Consider the following 12,782-nt stretch of genomic DNA (forward strand, 5'->3'; position numbering starts at 1 on the left):
GGAATTGGAATATTATTAGAATTTTCCAATTCGTTAGACTTGCCCATTACAAGATCCACCTCTATAAATAGAAGTGGTTCTGCAACGTGAGAAACCTTTTCAACTCAACGTGAGAAACCTCTATAAATAGAAGTGGTTCTGCAACGTGAGAAACCTTCACAGGAAAGCGTACTCACAACCCTGAAAAAAAAAATATTAATTATCCTAATCCCCCATCAACTCATATACAATTTGTTAGAATATCATTAGGTTGGCCACCGGCAACATATTTTTGTTAGAACATCACTGTGTTGGCAATCGTCAACATATTCAGTTCATTGGAACATCACTTGAGTCGTAAAACTAGTCGCTCTAGGAGTACCTTCAGTTTGGTAGAACAACACTACTTCTAGTTCAGTTAGTTATCTATCCAAGTCTTAGCCAGTGAAGAGTCTTCGATTCTTTTGTAGAAAGAGGTCACTTCATTAGCTTTCTCGCCGAAATGAGTTGTTCTATGATCAGCTACTCACATGTGCATTTCAAAGTTCAGTATTCAGACTAGGAGTGGATTCGGTTTCATTCAGTTCGGTTTTTTGCCAAAATCGAAATCGAACCGAAACTTTGGTTTGATTCATTTTGGTTTGGTTTGTTCGGTTCAGTTTTGGTACGGTTTTGATTTTTTTATCTTTTTTTTTTAATTTTTTATAAAACTTGATCTTTTTTAATATGACATTTAGAAAAAAGGCTTGCATTGGTAGACTAATAATAAGAAAATGAGGAAAGTGAGAATATGGGAAGATAGTTGTACGTATACAAGATCATATAAACCAATTCTATTCTATCAACAACCTTAATTGCAAAGAAAAATGATCACCGTATCCATTCAAAAGCAAACAAATGAAGAAGCTCTTCCAAAACTTTCCTCTATAACCAATGAAATATCCTCCCTAATTGAACAAAGTATGCTCTTTGAAAAAGCCCTAGGCTTAGTTTCAAACTTGGCAACAAAGTTTCACAAAAGAAACATCATGGGATACATTCATAAAGTGTAAAGGGATTCGGTTCTGTTTCTGAACCTCCAAAACCGAAACCAAACCAATAAGGTTCGGTTTGGTTTTTTCTTTTTTAGTTCAGTTTTTTTTTTTCGGTTTTCGGTTTCATTTTGGTGTTCGGTGTGTTTTTTTTCTATTTTCGGTTTTTTGAACCCACCCCTAATTCAGACGGTCAAACAACGTTCACGATAAATACACTCATTTTATTTTAGTATCTTTGCCCCTACTGCTTGAGACCGATTCGGTCCACTTATATTCTCATGAATATAAGTGAAGTTGCTGAACCTGGTGCAGAAGATCTTAAACTTTGCAATGAATTAAGCAACCTTATCTTCAGGCTCTAGAACCCTAGGTTGAGAGGCGTTTCGTCCTCGGTAGTAGTCACTAAGTGCAGAAGTTAGCAGCGCGTTCAACACCACCACCACATCTATTCTACTCACCCAACCGCCCGCATTCACAAGAATCATGTAGTTAGCTCAATAGTTGCTTGACGCCATATAGGTCTTGTAATTTCAAGGTCAACAATTATACATAAAGTTTCACTTTATACTCTACATTTTGTTCTGGCTCATTTTACCCCATGTACTCATCTTTTGTATTCTATGTTACCATATTTTGTCAATTAGGTTGAGATAGACGGTAGTTTCACTAACGTGGTAGGTTCTTTGGTTTTTCCAATTATGAATATAGGGATAAGTCATTGTGATTGTGAATTCTAATGACAACCTTTGGAAACTTGAGCCATTTTAAATTGTTATGGACAGAATTTGGGCAATTTAGGTGCGGCCCTTTATGTCTTTTTGATTTGGGTTAAAGTGATTTTGTTGTTTTAAATGTGAAAATCGATTGGAAAGACCAAAGAGCATGTCCATGTTTGTAAAACTAATGTCTCTTTCAACTCAGTTGACTGCATCATGACATAACATAAAACACGTAGAATAATATTATCTCAAAAAAAAATAAAAAATAAAAGGTAATCGTAGAATAATTACTAAACTTAGAAAAAATTTCACTCCTAACCAAAATAAAGCATTAATTTATTTTTTACGACTAACCTACTCTTGTTGATAATTAAATACGCCAAATATATTCCAAAAACTTGGTATTTCCAAACATAGGATAGAAAAATGTTCATTTATGCATAACAAACATAGCCTAAAGGGTCATTTACAAATGAAGAATATTATTAGTTCGTAATACTAATTGACATCTTAAAATTAGGTCTTAATCAAAGTATTTAGTATAACAAAAAGTTTATTTTTATTTTTTATTTATTTTTTTGTTGTTGTAAATAAACGATATTATATCAACTAAGGGCTCGTTTGGTGGGTTAGATGGGATTGGATTTTAGGAATATGATTGAATTGGTAAGAACTTGTAAGATAGAACTTGTAACTCATGTATAAGAATATGTAATATAACTCACTTTATTATAGATCCATAACCCATCATATCCAGTTCTATCCATCTCGCATTTTGATATAATAAACAACAGACTTGACTCAACTCCATTTTAATTAATCACAACCTACCCCATCCAGCCCACCAAAGAAGGCCTAAAGGGGTGGAGGAATGGGCAAAACCTTACAATGGATAACAATAATGTTTTTCAAATATGCCTTTGGCGATGTGGTTCAAATTCGCCTTTAGTGAGAATCAAACTTAAAACCTCTCACTTACAAATGAAAAAGACTATCACTAAAACCGTAATATATGCCGCATAAACAATAAGATTTACAATTTCTACATGATTGGGACCTAGCATTGGAATTAGGGCCTAATCAAAGGGCACTCATAAGGCGGTGTTAATGAAGCTAATGAATCTCAAGAATCAGACGGTCCAGATCCATCCTACTCATGATCCACAAAAGGGATCCCGGCGCGCGGCTATCAGCCCTACCTCAGCTTTAATGCGACTTATGTACACAATAGTCAATGGCTAACAGCTAGCCTCTGGAGTTCTAATTAATCAAGGAACCTCGGAAGATAGTCTTTTCCTTAAAAATCTCTAATTTATCATTACAAGTGTACTAACCGTAAAAAAATGCAATTTTTATAAAGAAAATAACTAAGTCAACAAAAAAAAAAATTTAAGAAAATAACTTATTAATCATAATCATTATTGGTATTTTTTTTCTTTCCAAAGATAAGAATTTAATTATATTTGAATTAAAAGATTTACACCATAAAACAAATTATTAAACAACCAGTCTGGCTCAAAACAGTGCCAAACATAAAGACTCCCTCCTGTGAGGCTAAAAAGGGCACATGATATGGGTCATTGAGGTGTATTCAATTGAGATTTTGATAATTAGATTTTAGTCCTTTTTCATAAGTGTTTATCTGAAAGTGTAGGTGTATTCAATTAAATTTTAAAGGAGTTTATAATATCCTTAATTAGTAAGTATAAATTACGTCACAAGACAAATTGAATATAATTAAATATAATACAATTGTCAATAGCAATTCAAAATAAGTCTTCTACTATTCTAAATTCAGCAATTTTCTTTCACTAGTACATAGAACTGAATGTCATGAAAAACAAATAGCATAGGTTAAGAATAATCAATCTAATAGTTGTAGAAAACAAAAAGAGCATGGAGCTCATTGGTGAGCTTAGATAATTATGTTTGGGTAGGGGTATATTACAGTTTTGTGGTATTTCTCTTAACTTATAAGCGAGAGATCTTAGTTCGATTCTCATCAAAAGCAAGTTTGGATCACATTATTGCTAATCCTAAGTTAAGCCCACCACTATTTTCTTAAATATAAATAATATCGTTTGTTCATAAATAACATAAAAAATAGTCGTAGAAAACAAATCGAACTACTAAACATTTGTAGCCCAAACCCAAAATATGAAATTATTGAATTAAAATTGGAAAAATAAAATAAAGGTGAGAGCTTCAACTACACGACATGTTCCATTCCATACAAGTCTTTTAATTGAAAAAGATTCACCTCGCACATATATATCTTCCTTCCGTACCCTCCCTCACACACTCATCATCATCACCGCCACCGTCGTCCTCCAGAAGAATTCCAAGGCGAAAAAAAATCCCAGAGACAATCGAGCCCTTCAGCCCTACGAAAACCCTACACGTTTTCCCTCTGCAATTCGTCTTCGACTCCCTCGAAGGCCGATTGATACCAGCAACCACAGCACCAACAACAACTACTGCACCTTAGGTACAATTAAACAACCATAATTCCCAAATTCTGATTAATTTAATTTTTTTGTTGATTAATCCGTCGCCTTATGAATACATAATCACACTTATCCGTGTTGATATGAACAACCAATGATGTGTTTTTTGTGTTGAATGTGGATTTTTGTTTTTCTGGGGTTTTTTTTTTTTTGGAGATTTAAATATTTTTTATGAGTCGGTTGTTGTTGGATTATGCTTAAGTTTTTGGGGAATCTATATTGCTACTGAAGATTTGAGTGTTTGGTATGCGATAGAAACGCAAGCTTTGGCATAAGTAAAATACATTTTGCTTCCAGCTTTTTGCTGATCATCTGGGTGCTTTTCGATGATCGTCTGTTTTCGGGTTTCGATTTTCAGTTTAAGATTGTATTTTGTGCTTGCTGTCTGTTGTAAGTGTTAACTGATGCTAAAGTTTAATTGTTTTTTTTTTTTTCAATTGTTTGGTAATTATGAATTGGATTTCTGGGTTGAATTCAGTTTTAGAACTAGAGTTAAGGTGGATTTATGCTCTGATCATGCAGGAGTAGATAGATATTGGTTCCTGTGAAATTGGAGTTATAAATGGAGAATCGAGGTCAAAAGCGCACTGAGCTTGATGATGAATTGCCAGCAGATAAGCGGGCTTGCAATTCATTGGAGTTTAGAGCGAGTTCATCAAACTCTTCAGCTCAAACCCATATGAATTCTGTGAACTCTGCACCTGAAACCAATGACCATGATATGGACACTTCATCCTCTGCTTCGGCTAATAGTCGCTCAGAGGGAGAACGTGAGAGGGATTCAGCATATGGGTCTTGTGATTCAGATGATGCAGACGAAAGACACAGTGAACTCAAGGACTATCAGAGACGGAGATCTTCGGGTGATCATGGAAAGTTTAAGAGGATCTTATCATCTTTAAGTGAAGACACTGACCCTTCTGGGCAGTCAGATGTTCTCAAAGAGCTATGTGAAGTCCTGTCTTTCTGTACAGAGGACTCACTATCCGGGATGACGTCAGACGCATTATCACCGCTTCTTGTTAGACTTGCTAGGCATGATACTAACCCGGATATCATGCTATTGGCTATAAGGGCTATAACTTATTTATGCGATGTGTATCCGAAGTCATCTGGCTTCCTTGTTAGGCATGATGCAGTTCCTGCTCTTTGCCAGAGACTAATGGCTTTTGAATACTTGGATGTACCTGAGCAGGTAATGTTGCTGACTTGCTGTACATGGTCATATTTATGTTATCCAGGCATGACATTTATGGTATTGTTTATGCAATGTAATAATGGGGTTGCATGAAATTCTTTTATTATTCTTCTGCAGTGTCTACAAGCATTGGAGAAAATGTCACGGGAGCAGCCACTTGCGTGCTTACAGTCTGGGGCAATAATGGCTGTTCTGAATTATATCGATTTTTTTTCTACAAGTATACAGGTAATTCAATTACTGATGTGTTTTTGCTAGAAATTAGATCATTTCTTTTTTAATGGTTCTTATATTACTTGTATCTTATCTGCATCAGAGAGTTGCCCTTTCTACTGTGGTGAACATTTGTAAGAAACTTCCTTCTGAATGCCCTTCACCCTTCATGGAGGCTGTCCCCATACTGTGCAATCTTCTCCAGTATGAGGATCCTCAGGTATGGACTGTGAAAGTGTGTTTTTATGCCTTTTGCATATATTTCAAATGACCGTACTACTCATACTTTGTTTTATTTTCTCAGCTTGTCGAAATGGTTGCTGTTTGCTTGATTAAAATTACAGAACGAGTGAGCCAGTCCACTGAGATGCTGGATGAACTTTGTAAGCATGGGATGATTCGTCAAGTCACACATTTTATGAGCTTGAATACCCGGCCAACTTTATCCCAGCCACTTAGTAATGTAAGCAACTCAATATCATGTTTCTGAGACCCGCTTCCTTCTGTATTTTACTGCCTTGGAAGATGTTCTCACTGTTATACTTTGGTTGGCAGGGTTTGATGGGGGTACTTGCCAAACTTTCTTCTGGTTCGGTTGTAGCCTTCAGGGCTCTGTATGAGCTTAATATAAGCAGCATATTGAAGGATATCTTATCTACATATGACCTCTCTCATGGAATGTCCTCTAATCATGTGGTGGATGGGCATTGCAATCAGGTTTACAAGTGGATCTTTTGGTTCTTTTCTTTTTCCAGGGTTACTGATTCTTATTGAATCTTAAGAATGTCAAATTGTGTATTTGAAAATGTTGTGACTTACTACTCTTTCTTTATTTGCGAGATGATTACCGACTTTCAAAGAAAATGTGTAAAAATCTTTTGTGATTACAAAATAAGCATGTGTTGTTTTATTTATAACTTGAGGAAATTGAATGGGATCATTGTTTCTATTTGTCTCCTTCAGGTATATGAAGTTTTGAAATTGCTAAATGAGCTTCTTCCAACTTCGACCAGAGATCAAGAGAATCCACAGTTGTCGGATAAGGAATCTCTTTTAGTTAATCAACCTGATCTTCTGCAAAAGTTTGGAATGGATATACTTCCATTGTTGACTCAGGTTTTGTTTCTGATAATACATGGCACTTTATTTGCACTCCATCCAGCCAATGAATAGTATTGTAATGTTTATTTCACTTCTCAACAGTTTGTAAACTCCGGTGCCAATTTATATATTTGCTATGGCTGCTTATCTGTTATCGACAAGTTAATTTATTTGAGCACATCAGACATGCTTGTAGAATTGCTTCAGAAGGCCAACATTTCAAGGTAATATGTCTCCTTGTTTTTTCACTAGAGATCAATAAATCTAGGAATTCTTGCTAATTATAATAAGTCCTCTCAATGTGGCAGTTTTTTGGCTGGAGTGTTTACACGAAAGGATCCCCATGTGTTGATATTAGCTCTACATATTGCTGAGCTAATCCTGCAGAAACTTTCTGATTATTTCTTGGACTCTTTCATAAAAGAAGGCGTCTTTTTTGCCATTGATGCACTGTTAACACCTGATAAGTGTCAATTGGTAACCCTGGAAAAATGTTTGAGGTTGTTGTTCCCTGTGTTTAGTGGCTCACAGATTTTGTTGGATCCTCGTCAGAAGTCTACTTCAAGGGAGGTCCTGAGGTGCTTGTGTTATGCTTTTGCTACTGATAGATCACCATCGGTGTCAGAAAAAGGAAGTTGCATGCTTGAAAAGGATTCTGTTTATAATCTTGCAAAGCATATAAGGACCAAGTACTTTGCACAAGAATTGTATGACCCTGAGAAAGCATTAACTGATGTCCTTCAGAAGCTTAGAAAATTTTCTTCTGCAATAAGTGATTTGAACACGTCCACGAATAATGATGCTCTTGATCAGCATGAAGAAAGGTTCTATAGTATCATGCGTCAAGTAATGGAAAAGCTTGGTGGACGAGAACCCATTTCCACTTTTGAATTTATCGAATCTGGAATTCTAAGGTCCTTAATGACTTATCTGTCCAATGGCCAGTACTTGAAACAAAAGGGGGAACTTAGTGCTGGTAACAGTGATATTTATTCTGTAGAAAAAAGATTTGAGGTGTTTGCAAGGCTATTATTTTCTCCTTTAGACATGATCACTGTGGACCTACCTATGATAACATTAATACGCAAACTGCAAAATGCGCTATCTTCTTTGGAAAATTTCCCTGTTATTTTGAGCAATGTGCCCAAGCTAAGAAGTTCATATGCTACACTTCCATATGGGCGTCGCACAACATATCCATGTATTAAAGTTCGTTTTGTGAAAGACAAAGGGGACACGCGTCTTTGTGATTACCGTGAAGGTGTTCTGACTGTAGATCCTTTTTCCTCATTGCATGCCATTGAAGAAGTTCTGTGGCCTAAAGTCAAAGCAAAAAGAACCAGCCACATTAAATCACCTACACAAGTTAAGGACCAATCTGAAAGTCTACCGGATCAATCACCATCAAATGCAAGCTCTAGTCAAGGGGGAAGTCCACATCCTATGGAGCCTGAAAGCATGTCGACGGACTTGCCTGAGTTGCAGGTTTTTATTCCGTTTCACAATTAATCATACTGATAATAATGCTTTTATAGAGGAGAAAGTCTTTGTTTTTATTTTAATTTTATGAGTTTATGTTGGGTTCATTTTGTCATCCTCAGCCTTACTTCTCAGGTAGATGAGGTCAATTTAACAGTGGCCTCACTTAAACAAGCGATAAGCTTAAGACAGACAAGTCCTGGAAATCTTTGATGAACTTATGTTTAAGAAAACACTATTCTTTTTTCTTTGAACAACTTTGGATAAATTTAGTCATGATTGATTCTTCTAATCAGCTCTAAGATTGTGCCAATGCCCTTACTTTTGTCGGTGGTTTAATGTTTCAGGAACCTGTGGAAAAAGAAGCACAATGTGCCTCAGAGGAAGACATTGAGATGGAAGAACAGTATCCAGTATCTTGTAGCAAAGAAGATTCTTCTTCAAAACTGTTATTTTATCTTGAAGGGCAACAGCTGGAGCCGTCATTGACATTGTACCAAGCAATTCTGCAACAACAAATGAACGAACATGAAATTGTCATTGGTTCAAAACTTTGGAGTCAAGAATACACATTAACATACAGAAAGGCTGAAGGTCAATATGGTACACATAAAGAATGTCTTTGTTCAGCAGAAAGTTCTGCTCAGAAAGTTGACGTACATGAGTTGTATACTTCATTTTTCTCCAGCTCGTTTGCTTATGATCTTGCTTCTGACTTGGAGAAGTCAAGTCCTGTTTATGATATAATATACATCCTCAAAAGCTTGGAAAGGATGAATAAGGTTATATTTCATCTGATGTCTCGTGAAAGAATATGTGCTTTTGCTAAAGGGAAAATCGATGACTTGGATAATTTTCAGACAGCAGTTATTCCAGTGCCTCAGAATGAGTTCGTGAGCAGTAAATTGACAGAAAAATTGGAACAACAGATGCGGGATGCTTTAGCAGTGTCCATTGGTGGTATGCCTTTGTGGTGTAATCAGTTAATGGAATCGTGTCCCTTTTTATTTAGTTTTGAGGTCAAATGTAAGTACTTCCGTTTGGCAGCATTTGGCCCACTGCTAGGTCAGCCTCATTCACCATCTTATAGGGATTCAGGGGTGACCAGTGACAGGAGACTAAGCTCCGGAAGCATGCCTCGAAAAAAGTTTTTGGTTTTCCGCAACCAAATTCTGGATTCTGCTGCCCAAATGATGGACCTGCATGCCAGGCAGAAGGTGCTCCTTGAGGTGGAATACAATGAAGAAGTTGGTACTGGTCTTGGTCCAACCTTGGAATTCTACACCTTGGTGAGTCACGAGTTTCAGAAGTCTGGTCTAGGCATGTGGAGAGAGGATCGTGGGTCTTTTACCACTGGTACAAGCCATGCTGGGGACAGTGGAATTTTGATATGTCCTTTTGGTCTTTTCCCTCGTCCATGGTTGGGTACATCTGATGAGATACAGATACAGTTCAGTGAAGTAATTAAGAAGTTTGTCCTTTTGGGGCAAATCGTAGGAAAAGCGCTCCAAGATGGGCGTGTCTTGGATGTGCATTTCTCCACAGCCTTCTATAAACTTATTCTTGGCAAGGTACTCCCAATTTCTGCACTATTTATTATTGAAAGTGAATGTTCATCATCACTAGTAAAGCAATGTTTCATCTCAAAACATATGTTTTCTTATCCCAGGAACTTGGTGTGTATGACATCCTGTCATTTGATCCTGAGCTTGGCAAGACACTGCTAGAGTTTAAGGCTCTTGTAGACAGGAAAAAATTTTCGGAATCCATTCATGGAGAAAGTACAACATTGAAATTTGACTTGTGCTTTCGGAAAACCCATATTGAGGATCTTTGTCTTGATTTCACACTTCCTGGCTATCCTGATTTTATTCTGTCGTCTAGGCCTGATCATAAAATGGTAAGTCTCACTAACCTTATCCATTTATTGTTTCTGAATTATTTCATTTGGTGAACCGGAAATTCAATTTACCCCACTTTCTAGGTAAATATTACAAATTTGGAAGATTATGTTTCACTAGTGGCGGATGCAACTGTAACTGCTGGAATTTCTAGACAAGTGGAAGCTTTCAAATCTGGCTTTAACCAGGTGTGTACTATCATGAAATGTCTTTTCAATAGCATGCGGGCTAAATTACCTCTACGCCTTTTCATTTCGATATAGATTTATGTTTTCTTTCTTCTTTGATGTTTCAGGTTTTCCCTATTGAGCATCTTCAGATTTTCACCGAAGAAGAATTAGAGCGTTTATTATGTGGAGAACGTGATTCTTGGGCTGTATGTTTGCAACCACTTAATTTTAATACTTTAAAGGGTTATTGACTATATTCCTAATTTATAAATTTTTATCTTGCCAGTTCAATGAGCTCCTTGATCATATCAAATTCGACCATGGTTACACAGTTAGCAGTCCTCCCATTATCAATGTTAGTAGTTTGTTCTCTGTTCTTTGGTTTGTGTTGATGTTTCATGTGCATTTAAGAAATTTTTATATCACCATTTCCTTTGAATTTCAGTTGCTGGAAATCATAGACAAGTTCGACCAAGAACAGCGAAGAGCGTTTTTGCAATTTGTGACTGGGGCACCTCGCTTACCTCCTGGAGGTTTTGCATCTCTCAGTCCGAAGTTAACTATTGTTCGAAAGGTGTCTATCAGAAAAACATTATTTTTTCCTGATTGCTTTTTATTCGTTGTATAGGCATCGTCATCTGATCCTTCTTTGCTTTGTCTCTACAGCAATCTAGCAACTGCGCAGACTTAGACCTACCAAGCGTGATGACTTGTGCAAATTATCTTAAGCTGCCGCCTTACTCTTCACAAGTGAGCTTTGTTTCCTTATAGCCTTTCGTACTAGAAGTCGTTTGTAGGGAAATATTGCACCGACAAGATGCTAACATATCTCCTTTTCCTTTTTCAGGAGACGATGAAAGAGAAGCTGTTATATGCCATTACAGAAGGGCAGGGATCATTCCACCTTTCGTAGCCTTCCGTTTCTCAATCCGAAGGGTCAGTTCAACTGTGAATTTGTAATTATTAGAGTAGGCCTTTGCTGGTGTAGATAACAAGAACGGGTGGCTGTTGATGGTGATGGAACACAGTGCTGGAACAAGTCGAAGCTTCTTTGACTGACTAATTGGTAGGTCGTGTGAATGCCTGGAAAATTTTAGGTAGTTGGGAAATTTCAGGTAGCTGTAGAAAAGAAAGGATGGGGACGTTCAGATTGATGGTTTTGCATTTCCTTACAAAGCTGTGGACAGAGGTCTTTGATCATTACAGTTTCCTTTTTGGTTGCAGTGGAAAATAGTTAGTCTTTGGTTGTTGAATAAGTTGATGTAAATTTAGTTGCAGTTTCTTTCTAACCAATATTCTGATGTGATATTCTACCACATTTTAAATGCATCATTTTTAGCTAATTTTGGTTGCTGCCATCATTAGTCTGTCGGATGGCGATCAAGAGAGCGCGTTGGAGAGGATGTTCCCAAAAACGTAAATTTACGTCTAATCAAAGGGTTTATTGGTTTGCCGGCTGAGAGAGAGAGAGTAAAATAAGACTCTGATTTTCATTAACTCAATATATCGTTACACAAGTTATCTATCTATGCATAAAGGCTTTTTATCCAAAATGGTTATTGAATTTTGCATAACACATAATTTTGGTTCTTGAGATTTTCCAACTCCGGTTAAGTGGTTCCGGAGCCATTGGCTGGAAGTTTGGGCAATTTTCAAAGCTTTGTAATTTGACCCATAATATATCAAAATGAAGATAGGAAAGTGTAGAAAAAGATTATATCTATTTGGAAGCCCAAAGGTTGCCGGATATAGCCGGAATATAGCTTGAAAAGTGACTGGCCTTATAGAAAACTGGAAAACTTGACGGAAACTAGGTAAACTTTAAACGTTCATAACTTCTTCAATACTCAACAAAATTGAGTGATTCAAAACGAAAATCATACTTCTTGACGAGACGAAGAGCATGGTACCTTTCTTGATGGCTAACTCGCCATGGTTTGGCCGGAAAACGGTTCGAAAATGGCTAACTCGATGTGACCAAGATAGCCACCTTCGAGCCATTTTCCGGCCAAACCAAGGCGAGTTAGCCATCAAGAAAGGTACCATTCTCTTCCTATCGTCGAGAAGTATGATTTTCGTTTTTGAATCACTCGATTTCGCTGAGTATTGAAGAAGTTATGAACGTTTAAATTTACCCAGTTTCATGCGAGTTTTCCAATTTTTCCGCGGACCAGTCACTTTTCAGGCTCTTTTTCGGCCATCTTCGGCAACCATTAGGCTTCAAAATAGTATAATCTTGTTCTACACTTTCCTATCTTGATTTTGATATATTATGGGTTAAATTTGGTTAAGAAATGATTGAGTTACAAAGCTTTGAAAATTGGCCAAACTTTCGACCAAGAGCTCCGGAACCACTTAACGGAGTTTTTAACGGAATAACCAAAATCATGGATGATGGAAAATCTCAGGAACCATTTCTATTGATTTTCAATCTTAGGGACCAAAATTATGTGTTATGTAAATCTCAGGAACTATTTTGGA

General features: G+C 36.8%; 1 protein-coding gene across 1 annotated transcript; it reads left to right on the forward strand.

Annotated features, from left to right (window-relative positions):
- Positions 1 to 3,932: 3,932 nt before the first annotated feature.
- Positions 3,933 to 11,644, forward strand: LOC137744883 (E3 ubiquitin-protein ligase UPL4). The gene is made up of 17 exons (XM_068484693.2): positions 3,933 to 4,220; positions 4,762 to 5,434; positions 5,555 to 5,665; positions 5,754 to 5,870; positions 5,955 to 6,113; positions 6,206 to 6,367; positions 6,614 to 6,766; positions 6,854 to 6,975; positions 7,060 to 8,236; positions 8,578 to 9,801; positions 9,900 to 10,130; positions 10,215 to 10,319; positions 10,427 to 10,507; positions 10,588 to 10,656; positions 10,747 to 10,875; positions 10,968 to 11,051; positions 11,149 to 11,644. The coding sequence occupies exons 2-17, from the start codon at positions 4,802 to 4,804 to the stop codon at positions 11,212 to 11,214; spliced, it is 4,623 nt and encodes a 1,540-aa protein (XP_068340794.2). The 5' UTR covers positions 3,933 to 4,220; positions 4,762 to 4,801; the 3' UTR covers positions 11,215 to 11,644.
- Positions 11,645 to 12,782: the final 1,138 nt, after the last annotated feature.

Source organism: Pyrus communis, chromosome 12, assembly GCF_041283825.1.
Source record: "Pyrus communis isolate YQ-2024b chromosome 12, ASM4128382v1, whole genome shotgun sequence".
NCBI lineage: Eukaryota > Viridiplantae > Streptophyta > Magnoliopsida > Rosales > Rosaceae > Pyrus > Pyrus communis.